The sequence below is a fragment of the Equus quagga genome, chromosome 8, assembly GCF_021613505.1.
Source record: "Equus quagga isolate Etosha38 chromosome 8, UCLA_HA_Equagga_1.0, whole genome shotgun sequence".
Lineage (NCBI taxonomy): Eukaryota > Metazoa > Chordata > Mammalia > Perissodactyla > Equidae > Equus > Equus quagga.
The window spans coordinates 61881506-61902299 of record NC_060274.1 but is presented as its reverse complement, the minus strand read 5'-3'; the positions used below and the strand labels follow the sequence as shown (position 1 = coordinate 61902299).

Below are 20794 nucleotides of genomic sequence, written 5' to 3'. Positions count from 1 at the left end.
TTTTGTTCCTATTTCTAGTATACATCTCTAAAAATGAAACAGTATACATTTAGAGATTTGAATTATGAAAATACTTTAACTCAAGGGCAAAGGTCTTACTCAAAACATAATTTTGAAACATTAAACAAATTTGAGACAGTTGACACTACAACTATAAAAGACCCACATATTTTCATGGAGCAAATATTTCTCAAATTCTTTCACTTCTCTCCATGTCCACTCCTACTACCCTACCTCAAGATTCCATCCTCTCTCACCTGTATTTCTGGAACAGCCTTCAAGCCTAAGCTTGCCATCTAAAGTCCATTCTTCACATTGCCCCCAACGTACTCTCTAAAACACACACCTGACCATGCTACTCACCTGTTTCAAGTCTTCCAGTAGATTCCCAGTACCCTCGGAGGAAAGTTCAACCCCTGGCTGAGAGCAGCAAACATCACGTGGCTCCTGCTTATCGTTCCAGCCATCTCTCTCATCACTAGCCCTCTTCCCTGCTCTGACAATCTGAGTTTTCCTCAGCCGCTCACAAGCACCATGCTCTCTCTCACCTGCTGGTCTTCATATAAGCCATTCCCTTAGTTTGGAATATACTCCCAACTCACCCGGCTGGTCCAATTCAATTCCTCCAGACAGCCTTTCTAGACAACCTTCCCAATCACACCCTCTTTCCTCCTCCAGTCAAGGTTAACCATCCTGCCACTGTTTCCTTCTCTTATAATTTATTGTAAATACCGTTTTAATTCTCTCTCTCTCTCATTAGACTGAAAGTTATATGAAGTGCTCAGTAAGTATTTATTTAACACAGGAATTCATGAGTGAATAAGCAAATATTTTAATTGAGCTCTCTTAGGATTTGGTGACTGACTACTAGTCAAAAAAAAATGAAAAAGCATGTGACAGTCTTATCTTGCTCACAGTTGAAATGATATACAAGACCATCTCTGACCTGAGAATAAAACTGCTGAAGGAAGGGCTTTTTGACTGCAGGCATCACAGCATCAAGATGTGGCTGAAGGAACTCGAACTGTTCAGCCAAGAATACCCTAAGGGGAATAAATAACCCACTGTGTAAGCAAAGCGTAGGATTTAGAGCTTGTCAATATTTTTGTATAAGTAATCTTTAAGATCTCTAAGCAAAAGTTTAACAATTAAAATTATTCCACTTTAGTGAACTACCTTGTACTACCACTTGACACGCTCATTTACAATCTACACAGAAATGAATGCTGAGCTGATGACTGAATGGGAGCTAAGGTGGAAGGAGGGTGACTTCAAAGGAGCTAATCTGGGTCCCACAGGGTGTAGAGATATGCTGCTTTGCATGTAAGATATGAACACAGATAACACAAAAGATGGAAGAAAGAAAGAAGACATCGGTACGTTTTGAAAGGTTATCTTTTAAAGATCTCAATTAATTATGCACAACAGACCCTTGCATTCATAGACTTAAGAACTGACACTTTTTAGAAGTAACACAAACATTCATAACATGCAACAAACTGTAACTTGGAGGAGACATTCATCAGAACTTCAGGTTGGGCAGCTGGTGTGCAGGAGTGGGAATCACTCAGCTGCAAGACCACTGGCAGCTACACTGTTTTTCTCTACTTTTTGTTATGTACACAAAAAGTCTTAAGTTATATTGGACTAAATCTTATGAAAGAAGTTACATGCTTTAATTGTACTAAAAATTTGGGGATTTTTAAAGGTCAGCAAGCATTCTTGCTGATGTCAAGGGTTAACTATATTTAACACTAAACTGACAATGTAACACAGTTTCTCTAGAATCACAATTTGATAGGAAAATATAAAGTATAACATGCTTTTTTAAAGTTTTACTTAAAGCAAGAATCATGTTGCTAAAGACCGAAACTTAAAGGAAACTTAAAAGACTCCTCCTTCCGCTTATATAACTGAAAACAATCACGCAGTTTTAAAAAATCAATTGGTAATCTATTTTAGGATATACTTCTCCGAAATACATATAACACAGAAGTGGGAGATGTATACAGCTAGAAGTCTAATTATACAATGCTTACTTTCATAACCTTTCTTAAATATTTAATGGCAAAGCAACTGTTTTAAGCAACTGTTTTCAGCAACTTACAAGGATTCTGTGGCTACCACTCTTTCTGCCAACCCATACAATGTATCCCCAGATGTCAAAACCACCAGGTGACTGAGATGCGGGCTCGGAACCTTCTCCTTTCTCTCTTCTGCTGCTGCGAGTGTGGCAGTAGGATCAGCTGAAACTTCCTGAAAATACAACACATATACACACAGCCTGAAATAGCAAATCTAATAGCAACAAACCATGTGATTTTACAAAACTAAACCTATAATTAAAATACTCTTAGGCGTACATTAATTACATTTAGTTTCTGTTCTTTTTCCCCCTCCTTTTATATTTTCTAACTACTAGAACTTTCCTTTTTATACTAAGTGAAAATGATCCAATTGTATATGCTATTATCTGTGTATGACCAACACAAGGCTAACACAAGGAATCTTTATGAATTGATAGGTGTTTCATACAGACAACAGTGAGAGTCCCTTTAAGAACTTGTATATTAGGGAAAAGAGATTGTCCCTCAAGGACCAAGCTGGTAAAACCCAAACTTATGGTGTAATTAACCATTTTACACCCAAACCTTAATCAAGGTAACTTTGGTATAATCTCAAGAGGGCAGGACTAGAACGTAGTTATAAACTGAAACAGAACCAGCTGAATTGTATATGTCTGGGGACAGATTATTGATGAAAAAGAAGATGGCTAATGGGAATAAAAGGAAAGGATGCCCAAAGAGCAGGGTGTGTTGAGCTTTACAAGATCCTCAAAGAAAATTATAGCACAAAGATTGGGTACAAACAAAGCTAAAAGTGTACAAAATGTAAATCTAGATTACTTTTTAAATCAATGACACAGTCACAAATCTCCAACATTTTCCATATGAATAAAGGAGACATCAAACGTATAGGATTCTGTGAGTATAACTTTGGTTTATAAATTTAGCAAAATGGAAATAAAACATTATAAAACCTTTCAAGTTAGAAAATGGTTTTATTCTTCTTTAGTTCTTTTTTATATCCTATCTTCTACTAAAGATATTCTCTCTCTTCAATCTCTAATTACTCAGTTAGCATTTAAGTTATTTGAGGAACAACTTCACAGCTCCATTATTCACTTCCTTCTACTAAAAAGGAAAATAATCACCCCACTCCTGCCAAAAAAAATTACAAAATTAAATACTGTTTGGTACCAATTGGTTGTTTGCACTATTTAATTTAATCACCGAATTAGGAATTTAACTTGATTTAATCCCCCAAATGGGGAAGGCTGGAATCACTCACGACTCCCCTTCTTCCTCATCTCCATCATGCCTAAACAGACACCTTCCTCATGTCACTACTACATCAGGACCAAGGACTCACAGCATTCTTGACTGGACCATTCCAAAAGTCCCCTAATAGAGACCTCTCCCTCTAGCTTCTCCTGTTTCTACTCCACTTTCCATATAGTCAACCGGCTTATTTTCAATAATAACCAGGTGCCCCTTCTAAAATGGAGACATGATCACACCACTTCCTAGTTTAAAAATCTCAATTGACTATCCATTCCTTACAGGAAAAAGCCTAAACTTGTTACCATGATATTACTCCTTTACAGCTGACACCACCTGTCTTGCCAGCCTCACTTCAAGGTAATCTTAGCCCCTCAGGTCTAGCCACATGGGACTACTTGCTCTACTGTCCTGCTGACACTCCTGTTTTACTAGGTCTCTTCCCATTGTCTGCCTAGCTTCCCCCTTTTCATTTTTGAAGTCTAAGCTCATATTTATCTCCTTTCTATAATTTTCTCAGTCTCTCAAGAATTAGTACCTTATTTGTGTGGGGGATCAGAATTGGCCACCCCAAAATGTGTCTCTTTGGCTTAATTATTTTTAAGAACAAAAGACTCTGAAAGAAACTTTGACCCACCCCTCAACTGTCTAAAAGAATTTAAAATAGAAGGGCCTGTTCCAGTAAGGAGGTAATACCATAAGATAACTGTAATGTAATGTAAAATGTGTTTCTCAGGTCACATTGTTTGTAGTTGGGCCATTTACATTTTCATCTCCATGTAGACAGCCTTCCACCCACTTGAAGTCCCAAACCACGACCCCCAACATCCTCCTTTGTCTTTAGCTGAAGATGATATTTAAGCTGGCAGCTCAGCCATTTCAGCGAGTTACCCAGTTTCCTAGCTTTCTTCCATGTATACATGTGATAAAGCTTTGTTTGCTTTTATGCTGTTATTCTGTCTCATGTGAATTTAATCTGTAGCCCAGCCAGAAGGACCTGGAGAGGGCAGATGAATTCTCTTCCTCCCCAACAATTGTGTTAACGTTATCCACACATATACTCATGTCTGTATGTGGCATAAAGTGCATTTTATCAGCTGTTGTTTCCTGACTCCTCTACCTCATTGTGAGTTCTTGGAGGGTCGGGACCAATTTCATCATCTTTGTGTCTCAAGACCTTGGCATGCCTCCTAGCTCAATTAGTTTAATTGATGGAGATGATGACAACAATGATGATGGTAAGAGTCTTCACTTCCTCTCATTCTCTTTCAAGCCCATTCCAATCAGGCTTTTGTCTGTCCTACTCCAAAGAAACAGTTTCAGGTCACCAATGGCCTCCTTATGGCCAAATCCAATAGTCAATTGTGAATACCCATTTTATTTAACAGATCTATAGCATCATACGTGGCTGGTCTTGAAAAGCTTTCTTCACTTGCTTCCCAGAACACCATACCCTCCCGGCCTTTCTCCTACGCCACTGGCCACTTCTCAGACTCCTTTGCTAGTCTGTCCTCCTCTCCCTGACCTTTAAACACAGGAGCGCCCTAGAGTTCAGTCCTCAGACTTCTCTCATTTACGTTCTACTCCCTAGGTGATTTCATCCAGTCCCAGTTTTAAGTGCCATCCACATGCCAACAGCTCAGAATCTACATTCTAGCCCTCACCTCTCTCTCACCTTTAGTGCACTTAACATTTCTGAAACTGAACTCTTAATGTCCTTCTCAAATGTGTCCCTCCTAAAACTCTTATCTATCTCCAGGAACAGTACCTCCATTCTCCAGAAGTTAGATGTCATCCTTGGCTCCTCTCAGTGCCATACCACACTTGTAATCCATCAACAAATTTTGATGGGTCTACCTTCAGAACAGATCCAGAATCTGACCATGTCTCACTACTTCTTCCACTAACACTTTCGTACAAACCACTTCATCTCTCTCCTTAACTGTTACACACTGCAGCCAAAATAATTCTCTTTTAAATAATTAAATCAGATCATGTCAACTCTCTGCTTAAAGCTCCTCAATGGCTTTCTGTCTTCCTTAGAGTAAAATCCAAAGGCCCTACATGATCTAGGCTACCATTCTGGTTTCATCTATCACTGACCCTCTTGCCTACTTCATTCCATTTATACTGGCCTCTTTGATGTTCCTGGAATAAGCCAAGCATGGTCCCATCTCGGGGCCTTTGCATTCCCTGTTCCCTCAACCTGAAATACTTTTCCCCAAAATACTCTCTCTCTACTAGAAAATAAGCTGCACCTGAATAGGGAGTTTTGTCTGGCTACTCCCTCCCCACCAAAATTGTATCCTTAACTCCCAGAACAGTGCCTGGCATCTATATAAAGTGTTCAATAAACAGGTACTACATAAATGTTTGCTAAATAAATGAATTCTTATCCAGATGGCTCAATACCCTATATATCCTTCCAGGACATGCTTCAATGTTACCTTCTCAGAGGAGCCTTCTCTAATCACCTAAACAATATCACACTTTTTCTCCTCTTTCTATCCTTCTTTCCTAGTTCTTGGTAACTCTCAACACAATCTGACATTAAATTAGATATTCATTTATTCCTTATCTGCCTCCTCCACTAGAGGGACCATCAGTCTTCCACAAAGTACCTAGGCATTCAATATATACCTGTTGAATGAATTAATAAAAAAGATAGCTATCCAACTGCTGTGTATCCTCTGAGTCTGGTACCCTCATCATATAGCTCCTTGCCTTCTGTCTACTTCCAATGCCGCTTATAGCACTCTGTATTTTCTTCTTAGTTCAGAGTTGTGAATATCCATCTCAGTACAAGTCAGAGAATGGGGAGAAGCCTAAAACCTCAAAAGAAGAAAAACTAATAGAGGAATTGGGGGAAGAGATAACCCACTTGGGCAAGATTGGCTAGGCTAGCCAAAGTGGCCCAAATGGGGTAGAAACAGGAATAACAGAAAATAGTTCCAGAGAGGTACATCTGCCTGCATCATAACAAAGCACATTCTATCAGGCAGAAGAGTAGGCAGGAAGGGTTGCTTTGGGTGGTTACGAGTTCCCTACGGAAGGAGAGATTCAATCAGAAGCTGACAGCTACTCAGTATGTATGAACACTGCAGGTTAATGAGCACAGGCAAGCTTCCCTCTACGATTTTACGAGTAGAAACCTGGAACATTATACGCCACAAGTACAACAAAATCTCCTTCCAAGCATCAAACACGCCCTCTTTTAAAATACTTAGTAATTAAACTAACAAAAACTAACATGAATTTTCTGCCAATAACGTACAATTTCAAACTCAAAATAGCTCCAAAATAACCACGGATACCACACATTTATAATAGCAGAGTTACTTTCAAATTTCATTCTTTTATGATTAGATATCACCATATACACAACATATTTATAAAACTAAAAGTTTTTTGAATTTAGATACTAACTCGTTAATTTAGGACAGAAGAGGGAGGTGCTAGGTGAGAGAAGGCAAGGAGAGGGTGTATTGGTCGCGGGGGGAGTGCAGTTCATCTCTGGGTATCAGGAGAGGCCGAAAGCACTTGCCAACAATCTCTTTGCCTACCTCCAATTCAAATGGGCTGAATCCCCCCCTGCTCACAGAGCTCTCTCACAAAAACACACTTGGGAACATCACTGGAGTCGTTGCCTCCACTTCAAAAAGTTTTCATTAGGATGCCTTCATTCATTCCCAGTTAACACTGGTATTTTAGACCTAAAAATTATGGTAATGATCTGCTTAAAGGCTAAAGTTCTGTGTTTACTTTTAGGGAAATGTGCTTGAAGACAGCAGGAGAGTCATAAAAATGTCAAGCTGATTTTATTAAATGGTATGTGCTTATCGTGCACTTAAATGGAAAAGCTCCTAAACTGGATCAGTGTTTCAGCTTATACCAGTACAATAAGGAAAGGACACAGAACTCTTTGAAGACTTTGAGAAATTAAACCTTAATTGAATCTTTATTCTCACAGTGACCCACATTTTTTAGCCTTTTCTGCCAGTAATTTACTACTACAAAGATAATTCATATTTATGGACTTTTCTGGACCAATTTAAAATACATTTTTATTATCAAAGATTGAAAGTTGGTCAAAGGTCTTAAAGCAAACAATTTAGCACAACCAAGTGAATAACTAAAAACTCACATTTCTGGTGCTTCCTTTCCTACTCTTCTCTTATTAGACCACTTTTCTTAGAATTTTATTTGATGTGTCAAACAAATTTTCTTAGTTTACAATGAATTCATATGATAAATGACTTCAGGTGGCATTTTTAAGACCATAATGATTTCATTTTGCCTTTTACAGCTTAAAGAGAAGCAAAACTTAGAACATATATAGGGAGAAAATAAAATTACCAAAAAAGTGCTTATTAAAATTTTAACTAACACATAGGAGAAATATAAAGAAATTTAATGGTTCCAGATTGATCAGGGCATAAATTATTTTAATAGCCAAGAATATATTGAATAGCAAGAAACTAATTAATGTTCTCTGTCAACGTAGATGCAAATTAATGAAGTGAAGAAAATTTATACACCAGGTTACAAAAACCTTCATCTCAGGTCTAGTAAACGACAAACATATTTTCTAAAATAATAAACCAACACTTATCAGTATGAGTAATAATTTAAGATGGAAAACATTGGAAACTAATGGAAAACTTCAGCAAAACTTCCAGTATATTTTTGTAGAGTCTTATCCTCCAGAGCAGTAAGGACCCTGGAGAGGGCCTGGCAAAGGTCAGCACTCCTTACAAACTGAAGGAGAACAGACTGCTCCTGCTCGTATGGTCTTCTGATCCAAGGTACAGTCTTTGATTTAGAAGATAATAAGGATAAGGACTTAAAGAAAAGACATATTTAACAGATGAGGTACCAAAATAAAAACCAGGCATATCTATCTATTTATTTATTGGGAAGGGGTGTATAGTTGGTTTTTGAAAACACTTTTCTAAGGGGCTGGCCCGGTCATGGTTAAGTTCACATGCTCTGCTTCAGAGGCCCAGGCTTCACAGGGTTGGATCCCAGGCACAGACGTGGCACCACTAGTCAAGCCATGCTGTGGCAGCATCCCACATAAAATAGAGAGGAAGATTGGCACAGACGTTGGCTCAGCAACAATCTCCCTCAAGCAAAAAAAAGAGGAAGACTGGCAACAGATATTAGCTCAGGGCCAATCTTCCTCACCAAAAGAAAACAAAACCACTTTTCTAAATCTGACTACTATGCCAGTTCAGGAAAAAACTTATCCAATGAACATAGAACTGGTCAGACAGATGCTACAGAGAGATTGTTACCAGGGTGGCAGCTTGTCTCAAAGCACAGCTAGATTGGTCCCACTGTTTACTTTGTCTTGCTATTTCATTATCCACTGTATGGCAAAATCTGAAGCATTAAATCCAGCCTTAAGGGTCAAATCTGGAACTGCAGTTTGACAATCAGAAATAACAGAGAAAGGTCAGAATGAATGACTCTAGTGGTAAATTTCAGCCCATCAATCTTGAGCTGTTTAGCCAGAAGCAAGAAAAACTTCAGCTGTGAACTAAGATATAGAAAACAAAATCTGATGGTCAAGGTTACACTAAGTATCAAACAAGGAGAAGCAAAATCAAAACACAGATAACGGCCAATGGGGTTGAAAGCCAATGGATTTTAAAAAACAAATAACAACAATGGCTGGGTCAAAGAAGGAGCCTTGACTCTGAAAATGAAGATTAGGATTAAATGGATAGCAAAGGCAAGGAAACAAGCCAGGTTAAGCCAGGAGACATGAAACTCACAGACTGGAGTTTATTCATTTACTCTACAGCATTTACTGAAGGAAGACTGCGTGTCAAAGTAGGTGCTATGAATATATACATATAAAAATATGTGCTGGGCAAAAAGATCTCCAAATAGTAAGGGAGATGGATGAGATGGATACAGGTTATTTCCTGCACTGACCTGAGATAGCAATACATGCCTCTCTCACTTTATTCACATCTCTGCTCAAAGACCACCGTCCTATCACTCTCCCTCATTTTCTTCTTAGCACTTATAAGTATCTGACACTGTATTACATATTTGTTTACCTGTCTCTCTGCACCAACAAAATACAAGTTCCAAGAAGACAGGAATTACCTCTTTTGTGCACTGACGAATTTTCAGCACTACAACAAAGCCAGCATATTACTAATTATTTCAATATTTCTTAAAAGAATGATTACATTGCTTTTTTTTTTTTAAAGATTAGCACCTGCGCTAATATCTGCTGCCAATCTTTTTTTCTCCCCAAAGCCTCCTGCCCCATACACAGTTGGATATTCTAGTTGGGAGTGCCTCTGGTTGTGCTGTGTGGGACGCCGCCTCACATGACCTGATGAGCGGTGCCAAGTCCGGCGCCCAGAATCCGAACTGGAGAAACCCTGGGCCGCTGAAGTGGAGCGCGCGAACTTAACCACTCAGCCACAGGGCCGGCCCCTACATTGCCTTATAAAATCTTCAACAACAGCAGAATGCACATAATATAGAGTTTATAAAAAAAGAAGAAAATGATTGCTTGTTTGAGTAGGTCAAAAGATAAAAGAAAATTTGGAGAATCTTGGGGCTAATGTAGATGCAGAGAAGCATACTGAACAACAAAAATCTCTGGCTACAGTGATCAACCACAAGAAAAAAAATTTTCTTATTTTAAATGTTTATGTTAGCTTAAACACTATAGAAGGTCAGCCCTGTTTTGCTACCTAACCTATCTTCTTAAAATGTGCATTTCAACATATGAGACAGTCAAGAATCCAGGCTCCCTGTTGCACGGCCAACTGAATCTAAACTTCTTGAATTTCAAGACCATTTAGAAAAGTGGTCCTAAACACTCTCCACAACACAACACAACACAACTCTTAAGCATAACCAGTGCCCTATCACAAAGATCTGCCAAACTTTGGGCCAGGCTTGCTCCCACTTCAAGGCCCTTGCTCAGCCTTGAACCTTAATTTGAATGCCATTCTTCCCTCTTCTTCCCACTAATCTCATGCCTGTTCTTCAAAGGCTAGTACAAGTTTCACTTCCTCCTTTAGTCATTCTCTGACATCAATATCGCACATAATTCCTTTCTCTCTTTGAACTTGTACTGAACGTACAGCCAACATCATATTCTTTCAGGTATACTAGTTTTCTGTCTCCAATCAGTCTACAGGAAACCTCCATTCTACTTCCTACAAGCATTTCGTGTAATACTAAGGACTCAGGCACTCAATATGCATATAGGCATACATTTATATGTAGTTGATTAGATGGCTAATTTCTATTTTATATAACCCAAAATAATTGATTCAATTGATTACTTACCAGATCAATAAGGCTTTCTTGTATTCTGTTTAGAGTTGTCCTTAATCTACTACTACTAAGGCCTAGTCCTGTTGATTCCAACTGAAAAGAAAACAGACAGGCATGTTAAATCACTCTGGAGATAATCCTGCAAATGTTATAACTTCAGATTAACCAAAGTTAAGCATCTGATGAGATTTTATTCAGATACTTAGTCTTCAGAGAGCTCCCAAATTCCATTTAAAAATTCCAAAACATCAAGCAAAGAAGTCAAACCTCAGCCCTTAAGGGAACAAAAGAACTATTTACACATGTGCATTTACAGGTCACACTAACATCTATCAATCTAATAAATTTATCAGGAGAGAGTTCACCGGAATTTCTTTGCACAAGTTATTATTTTTAGTCACAAAACTTAAGATTTTAGATACTAAAGGATAGTACACTGTGTTATATTTATGTAGAAGCATAATAATGTAGTGTTGCTAATATATTATTCTGACACAAATTAGAGACAGCCTAAATCCTCATTCCAAAATTAACGAAAGTTTTGTTAGGTTCAGTAAACATTTCACAGTATAAAACTGTCTTCACTACAACAAAGCCAAAGCATTTACAAAAATCTTCACACAAGAACACTAATGAGAAGGGAGGCTTGACTGTTAAGATATGAAAAGCCAGTTAGTTGGCTCCTTGAGTGATGATTCAATTGATGAATACAAATTTAATTTATAGGTAATCATAGATACATATAGACATCTGAAAAAATGTTAAAATATTCTGTATAAGCCAATAAATTTAAAACTTTAATAATAGTAACCTATAAAATATAGTCTCACTAATTCATTCACAGAAATTATATATATGTCTGTATCCATGTATCTATATACACAAACACACACACACAAGCATACACACACATTTATTGTTCCTCGCCCTTCCTATCTTGGATACAAGAATGAGAAATTACACCACATGTGTTAGAAACTCTCAAGCTAAAATAGTTGTGTGACGGCATGATATAGTAAAACATGAACTAATCTTATATGGTAATTTTACAATACATTTTACTTTTGCTAGGTTTTATAAACTTCATTAATTCATTTTTCCTCTTTTTCACCAAGGTATTATTTATATATAGTTAAACTCAGCCATTTTAAGCACACGGTTTGATGAATTTTGGTAATTACAATACACAGTCTTGTAACCTACACCACAATCAAGATATAGAAGAGCTCCCTCACCTTTAAAAATGTCCTCACGTCCTTTGTACTTGATCCCCTCCCTCCACCCTTAACTCTTGATCTGCTTTCCTGTCACTATAGTTTTGCTTTTGCTAAAATTTCATATAAACAGAATCATACAGCATGTAGTCTTTTGTGTTTGACTTCTTTCTTGTGTTTAGCATGCTTCTGAGATTCATCCATGCTGTAAGTCTATTAGCATTTTATGCTCTTTTATTGCTTAATAGTATTCCATAGTATGGATCCAGCACAGTCTGCTTACTTATTTGATAAACATTTGGGCTCCAGTTTTGGGCTACTTAAATAATGCCACTATGAATATTCATGTCTGTGTCCAAGTGTGGACACACATTTTCAGTTCTCTTGGGTAAACAGAAGTGGAATTTCTGCTTCACATAATAAATATACTTTTAACTTTATAAAGTATTGCCATACAAGTTTTCAAAGTGGCTGTACCACTTTGCATTTCCACAAGTAATGTATGCAAATTCTAGTTCTTCCATGTCATGAACTGAATGTTTGTTGTGCCCCCCAAATTCATATGTTGAAGCCCTAACCCCTAATGCAATACTATTTGGAGATGGGGTTTGGGGGAGGTAATCAGGGTTAACTGAGGTCAGGAGGGTGAGGCCCCCATGATGGGATTAGTGCCCTTATAAGAAGAGACACCAGAGAGCTTGCTTTCTCCTCCACAGGAGCACAGAGAAAATACCATGTGAGGATACAGCTAGAGGGCAACCTTTTGCAAGTTAGGAACTGAATATGCTGACACCTTGCCCTTGGACTTCCCAACCTCTAGAACTGTGAGAAATAAATGTATGTTGGTTGAGCTAGACAATCTATGGTATTTTGTTATAGCAGCCAAGCAGACTAAGACACTCCACAATCTTGTCAACTCTTGGTATTGTCAGTTCTTTTAACCATAGCCATCCTAGTGGATATGTAGGCATACTGCAATGTGCTTTTAGTGTGCTATTCCTCTGGTGACCAGTAACGTAGAAGAACATCTTTTCATGTGCTTATTAGTCATTCTGTGATAAATCTTCTTCTGTGATATAGCTGATCATATATTTTGCTCATTTCTTAATTGGGTTGTCTTTTTATTGAGTCATAAGAGTTGTTTATGCATTCTGCAAACATGTCCTTTTCTCAGTGTTTTGAAAATCTTTCTCCCAGTCTGACCTGCCTTTTGGCATTTCTATCTCTTGAAAAGCAAAAGTTAACCATGAATAAGTCTATTTTACCAATATTTTCTTTTGTGGTTCATGTTTTTTGTGTCTTTTTAAGGAAGTATATGCTTAACCCAATGTCACAAAAATTTCCTAAGTTTTCTTCTAGAAGTTCTGTAGTTTGGGATCTTATATTTAGGTCTATAAAAAATTTTTATTTAAATTTTTGTATATGGTATGAGAAGACTTTTTTTCCCCATATATCACCATGTTTTTCTCCAAGGAATAACCTTAGCATACTTTTCAAAAATCACTTGACCATATAAGTGTGTCTATTTCTCAACTCTATGCTGTTGCTTGATCTACAGGTTTATCATTAGGCCAATACCACACTGTCCTGATTACTACAGTTCTGGAGTAAGTCTTTGAAAAAAGAAAACATTGAGTCCTTCAACTTTGTTCTTCAAAAAATGTTTGGCTATTCTCCATCTTTTTTGCTTTTTTGCATCAATTTTGAAATAATCTTATCAATGTCTTCAAAAAAGCTTTAAAATTTTGATTAGAATTGTTGTTCATCTATAGATCAATTTGGGGAGAACTGTCATCTCAACAATATTGAGTCTTCTAATTGAACATGGTTTCTCTCATTATTTATTGAGATAGTCTTTAATTTCCCTTTTTAATGATTTTTTTCAGTGAACAAGTCTGTCAAATTATCCACTAAACTTAACCCTAAGAATTTTTGATGTTATTGTAAAGAAAGTTGTTTTTCAGATTTCATTTTCTAATTGTTTACTCACTGATTTTTGTATATTGACCGTGTATCCTGGGAGCTTGCTAAATTTATTTATTAGTTCTAGATGCTGACTTGTGGATTCCTTAGGGCTTCCTACATAAATGATCATATCATCTGCAAATAAGGACAACTTTACTTCTTCTTTTCCAATCGTATGTCTTATCTTTCTTGTCTAACTTCACAGCCTAGTACCTCCAGCACAACATAAAACAAAAGTGGTGAGAGTTGACATCCTTGTTCTGTTCCCTCATCTTAGATAGAAAGCAATGAGCCTTTCAACATTGAGTATGATGTTAGCTATCTTATAGATGCCCATAATCATGCCGAAGAAACTCTCTTCTGTTACTTGTTTACTGAGTTTTTATCATGAAAGGATATAAAAGCATTTGTCAAATGCTTTTTCTAAATCCATTTAAACAATCATAAATTTTTTTCCTGAAGAAGAAAATTACAATGGTAAATTACACTGATTAATTTCAGAGTAGAATTTCAGGCTGTTAAACCAATCTTGCATTCCCAAGACACATACCACTTGGTCAGGAATCAATTTGCTAATATTTTCTTAAGGATTTTTCAAACTGATGTCCATGAAATTTATGGGTCTATAATTATGTTTTCTTGTGGTATCTTTGCTTGGTTTAGGAATTAGAGTAATATTAGCCTCATAAAACAAATTGTGAAACATTCTCCTTCTACTTTCTGAGAGTTTGTGTAGGGTTAATACTTTTAGAAGCTTTTTATTATTTACTTAATTGATACAAAAAACAGCTCAAGTTTTCTATTTCTTCTTAAGTCAATTTCTGTAATATGAGTTTGTCAAAAAGTCTGTCTAGGGGCCTGCCCCATGGCCGATGGCTAACTTCACATGCTACGCTTTGGTGGCCCAGGGTTTCGCCGGTTGGGATCCTGGGCATGGACATGTCCCCATTCATCAGGCCATGCTGAGGCAGCATCCCACACAGCACAACCAGAGGTACTCACAACTAGGATACACAATTATGTACTAGGAGGCTTGGGGGACAAGAGAAAAAAAAAAGATGATTGGCAACAGATGTTAGCTCAGGTGTCAATCTTTAAAAAAAAAATCTGTCCATCTCATTTAGTTTGGCAAACTTATTGGCAGAAAACTGCTGATAATATTCTGTTGTTAACCTTTTAATGTCTGAAGGACCTGTAATGATGACCATTCTCTAATTCCTGATATTGAAAGTTTGTGTCTTCTCTGTTTTGTTTTGGGTTTTTTTCCGTTATCAGTGTGGCAAGAAGTTTATCAATTTTGTTCATATTTTATAAGAACCAGTTTGTGGTTTCACCGACTCTTCTATTGGTGTTTTCAATTTGTTTGATTCCTGCTCTTTATTATTTCCTTCCTTCTAGTTACTTTAGTTTTAATTTGCATTTCTTTTTCTGGTTCCTTACGGTGGAAACTTACATCATTAACTTGAGACTTCCTTCTTTTCTACTATAGGTATTTAAAGCTAGATACTTCCATCTAAGCATTGATTTAGCTGCATATCACAACTTTTGATATGTTACATTTTCATTGTCATTCAGTCAAAAATATTTTCTAATTTCTCTTGTGATTTCTTATTTAACTCAATCTTTACTTAGAAGTGTGTTAATTCCCAAACACTTAGGGTTTTCCTTGTTACCTTATTGTTATTGGTTTCTAATTTAATTACACTGTCATCAGAGAATATATTCTGTATGATTTCAATCTTTTAAATGCAGTGGGACATGTTTAATGGCCCAGAATATATGGTATACTGATCAATATACTATGTGCATTTGAAAAGAATATATATCCTACTGTTGTTGGGTGTGTTGTCCCATAAATATCAATTACGTCAAGATGGTTGAAAGTGTTGTTCAAATCTTCTATGTATTTGCTGATTTTCTGTCTACCTATTCTATTAGTTACTGTGTGGTGTTAAACTTTCCAGCTATGATTGAAGTTTTTAATCTTCTCTTGCATTCTGTCAATTACTGCTTCATCTATTTTAAAGCTCTGTTACTAGGCACACACACATTTATGATGAGTTGACCCTTAGATCATTATGAATCCCTCTATCTCTGGTAATATATTTTGTTTTCAAATTTATTTTATCTAATATTAATATAGCTACCGCAGCCTCCTTATGCTTACTGTTTGCATGGCATTGTCTTAATCCATTTGCTCTCAACCTATGTGTAGGGCTTTGTTTTTAATCCACTCTGAAAACCTCTGCCTTTGATTTTGAGTATTTGGTCACATCACATTTAATGTGATTATTGTTTGGGTTTACTTATATCTTCCATTATACATTATCTCTTTTTTGCTCCTTGGTTCCTCCTTTCCTGCCTTTTCTGATTATATGAATTTTTTCTTTATCTTTTGAATTCTAACAATTTTCCTATTGGCAAAAGAGTTAAAGTCCTTTGTATTATTCTTATTGTTGTCCTATGGATTATAATATACTTTCTGGATATTTCACAGTCCATTTACTGTTAACAAGGTACTGCTTTACATAAAATACAGAAATCTTGCCATCTTGTAGGTCCATATTCTCCCACATACCTTGTTATTGTGCTTATATGTAATACATTTACATAGATTATGAACCACAGAAAATAATGTTATGATTTCAGTTTTAAAGACCTATATGGTTTGTAACAAAATTAAGTGGAAAAAGAAAAAAAATAATCTTTTGCATTTCCTCAAGTAGTTTCCATTACCAGTACTATTCATTCTTTTCTGAGGATTCATGTTTTCATCTGGTATCATTTTCCTTCAGTCTGAAAACTTCCTTTTGCATTTCTTATATTACATATCTGTTGGTGTCAAATTCTCTTAGTTTTTTTTCTTTTTTTACCCAAAAATGTCTTAATGTCACCTTCATTCTTGAATGGTGTTTTTGCTGGATATAAAATTCTGGATAGACTTTTTTTTCTTCTCTTTCAGTATCTTAAAGGTGCAACTCTCTTCTAGTTTCCAGTTTCTCATGAGAAGTCAGCTGTCAATCAGATCACTGGTCCCTCTTATGTAGTAAGTCTATTGCAGTTTTAAGACAGTTTCATCATTAGGTACCCCACTGTATGTTTCTTTGTGCTTATTCTGCTTGTTGTTTGTTTAGCATCTTCTATCTGCAAATTTTTGGTCAATGTTTCTTCAAATATTTTTTCTACCTCATTCTCTTTCTCTTGTCTCCATCTGGGTATTCCAATCACATGTATGTTTGACCATTTGATGTAACTTAACATGTCCCTAAGACTTTAATCATTTTTGTTTTCCAATCTTTTTTCTCTATGTTCTTCATTTTGAATAATTTCTATACATTTATCTCCAAGTTCACATATTATTTCCTCTGTCACATCAATTTGACTGTTAAGCACACTCAGTAATTTTTTTAATTGCTGAAATTGTATTTTTCAGTTCTAGGATTTCCCTTTGGTTTTTTTATTACTGTTTCCACTAAAACTTCCTATTTCTCTACTGAGATGTTCATGTATTTAAAACATGTTTTGTTTTACTTTATTGAACATAGTTATAATAGTCCATTTAAAATCCTTATCCATTAGTTCCAACATCCTGGGGTCAGACTAGATTGATTTTCCTTTTACTTAGAAGTATATTCTACTTTTTTGGTTCTATGTATATTGGGTAAAGTTGGATGGCATCATCAATTTGATTCTGGATACTCTGGATTCTGTTATTTTTCTCCAGTGAATATTGTTTCCTTTGTTTTCAGTATGTAATTTTCTTGGCTGGGCTTAAACTACAAACTCTCTCTTATGCAGGAGCTTTGGTCTCTGTTCAGATCTTTTTTCTTTGGCTGGCTGCAGTCAGTCTGTTCCACACAAACATGGTTCATGGGTTAATCAGAGATGGGGGTAGACAGAATTTAGGGATACCCTTTCTGGGTCTTTCCCTTCTGAACTTCCTCTCACTCTTTTCAGTGTTCCCAGTTTCCTGGTTTCACTTTTCTGGTTCCCCAATCCATAAATGCTGCAGGTTTTCCTATGCTTGCCTCCACTTGTCTGCCACATGGAATACACTTAGTCCTGGGTTAAAGGCCATGGAGATGGAATTTATTTTTATAGCTTTCCTTTCCCCAACCTGCATGCTAGCATGAACTCCCCACTACAGTCTATATGCTTCTGATCACTCTCCAATATCTTCAGGTAGCTGTCTTTGATAGAATACCCAGGTTGTATCATTGTTTTCTGCAGGGAGTTTCATCCAGTAAAGTCATAGTCCATCATACCCAGAAGCAGAAGTTAATTCATTCTTAAAAGTTTAGATATCGAATCTCAGTTTCATTAATGAAAGGTAACTTTAAATAAGGCTTACAAACTGTTGTCAAGTAAGAAGCCTCATAAGATTTACTTGGCTAAGAAATAATTAGGACATCAATCCACATGTCCTAAGAACCTACTATGTGCTTACTACCGTGTTAAGGTAAACTACAGAATGATTTTCATAAGAGAATGGGAACAGAAAGGATCAAGGAAAACATAACTGAAGAGGTGAATGGTAAAAGGCTGGGGGCAAGGCAAGATAAAGAAATATTACAAGTAACATTATTATAATACAATCAGATGGACTAGATACATAATAGAGTGTGATGTATATAATATAACCTAGCAATATAACCAGTCCAGTGAAGAGCAGAAGCTTCTGGAGGAATTAGTATGAACATGAGGAATCCTTTAGCCTAATGTATACACTGTGTCCCCCCAGCCAATGACTTTCTAGAAAAGGGAAACAGATATTTATTCTTCCCTGAGCAGTATCCATCTAAATTCACTCATGTGAATTTCACTCACAAGTGTGTTTCTTCTGGGAGAGAAGCAGGAGCAACCATGTACCCTGTTCTTCCCATTCTACCCATTACTTGACTCCCTTTCCTGTCCTACCACCTAAGACTCAACAGGGCAATTTGGAGTCTTTATTTATTTATTTGTTTGAATATGGAAACTTCTAGGATTTCTAATGAGCTTGAAAAGCTTATTTTCTTAGGAAATTAAAAGCTAACTCTTCAATCTTATGCTTGCATATGTTTATTTATGCCATTTATTTAGACTGTCTTGTTCCAAAAGGGATTTATGTAGTTAACTAAGAAGAGTATAACCTTGTAAGATTTTAAAAAACAAAAACTTTAAATGACATAAAAATTAGCAAAGGAAAATATGGGTAGAAAGTAAGAGAGTGTTTGTTTATTTTTAACAATTTGTACAGAAAACCCCTTTTTACAGAAATTCAAAGTCTTCATTTTGCTTTAAATAGTGTTTCTTTCAGTCTTGCAGGATCAAAAATAGTATGGTCCAAATTATAAGTTCTATTTGAAGATGTGCATATTTTCAATATTTACATGGTACCTAAAAGCTAATATTACTAAGAATAATCTAATAATAAGAAAATCTTTCTTAAAAAGTGTAAGAGGCAGAGTAAATGCTACATTTACTCATTCATACTCACTCACAAGCAGATTTTGTATTGGTTCATAAAACAAACTGCTTCTAACGTGACATATGGGTAGACACTCAGGTTAAGGACAGAAACTCTTATAACTGATACTAATTGTTTAAATACAATGAAATAGCTGTTACTGAGTCTTACAGGATTGAAAATACTTTTAATATAAAATAAGAGATCAATGTGCTCTTTAAAACATAAGAGATTTTAAATGAAATATGCAGCATATTTTACAATAAGCACCTATCTATACTTTCCTAAATTTCTCAGGTTCTAGTGAACCCCACTGTAAACAAAACTGTGCCAGTATATAAGTAGCTGCATTTAGTTCCCAAAAGTTTCCGAAGGACCTATTTGAACACACCTTATTAATAATATGGTCCAGAACTGTTCTATCCAATATGAACTGTTCTATCCAATATGATAGTGAGTGGCCATGTGTGACTATTTATATTTAAAGATAAATGAGCTAAAATTAAATACAATTAAAAATTCAGTTCCCAGTCACACTAGTCACATTTCAAGTGCTCAGTAGCCTCATGTGGCTACTGGCTACCATATTGGGCAGTGCAAACACAGAACATTTCCCTTACTGCAAAATTTCTCTCAGACAGCACTGGTCTAGCAGCATTGCCCAGAAGACAGAGTAAGGTTCATCCAGAAGACTGAAAGATGCCAACAATTAGCTAAAACTCTAGAATGTCTTTCTTCTTTAATATTTATTTAGTTTCCAAACTCAGAGGAACAAATTAGTACATATTTTATAGCAACATAAATTCTGCAGCAATACTTAGTCTCTGATTAGATTAGTATTCTTTTCTAAGGAACACTTTGTAAAATTAAGAACACAGGAAATTCAGATCCCATATTAAAAGCTCATGTCTTTGATATACTTGTAATCACAGCAAGGATATGAACATTTATATGATGACTATAATTATCCATTAAACTTCACATGTTTAAAAAAATAACATATAAAAAGTTAGTATTATGATATACTCATAGGACCCAGCAGTATGCTTTTACACAGAAAACTGTCAAATATCCAGGTGAATTGCACAATAATTCCCAAATATAGGATCAGTTACCTGCCTAATATTGTGTTGTTCTCCTTAGGAGTAGAAAAAGATAAACTCAATAAGAGCTTTGGAAAGACAAAAAGGAGGTGCAGGAAACATTAATTCTGTGGCAGGCAGATGGTTCAGTTCAAAGATTTTCAATTATTTTAATAAATATTTGCCATTATCTTCTGAATGTAGTAGTGTGCTAAGGTTGTTAGCCAATTAGTACACAGTAAATGAGACATATTATTTAATAATTACACACTGGGCCAGATTTAAACAAGGCAACCTGTACATTTTTCATTGCCAAAATATGTGAAGGTTAGAAACAGATGCTGCCCTTTATCTGCCAAAAATTTGAATAACATACAATATGTTTATCATAACAAAGCTTACAATTAATATATAAATAAGGCAATTAGG

The 20794-nt window shown here is 36.0% G+C and overlaps 1 protein-coding gene across 1 annotated transcript in view; it reads right to left on the bottom strand.

The window, feature by feature from the left end:
* The window catches only part of VPS50 (VPS50 subunit of EARP/GARPII complex), a 135833-nt gene that overhangs the window by 9076 nt on the left and 105963 nt on the right, over window positions 1-20794 (bottom strand). Inside the window, exons 22-24 of the mRNA XM_046670423.1 lie at window positions 10668-10748; window positions 2108-2256; window positions 947-1043 (exon numbers count right to left, since the gene is read on the bottom strand). Of these exons, the coding sequence (XP_046526379.1) occupies window positions 947-1043; window positions 2108-2256; window positions 10668-10748 (327 nt within the window). The remainder of the gene's footprint in view (window positions 1-946; window positions 1044-2107; window positions 2257-10667; window positions 10749-20794) is intronic.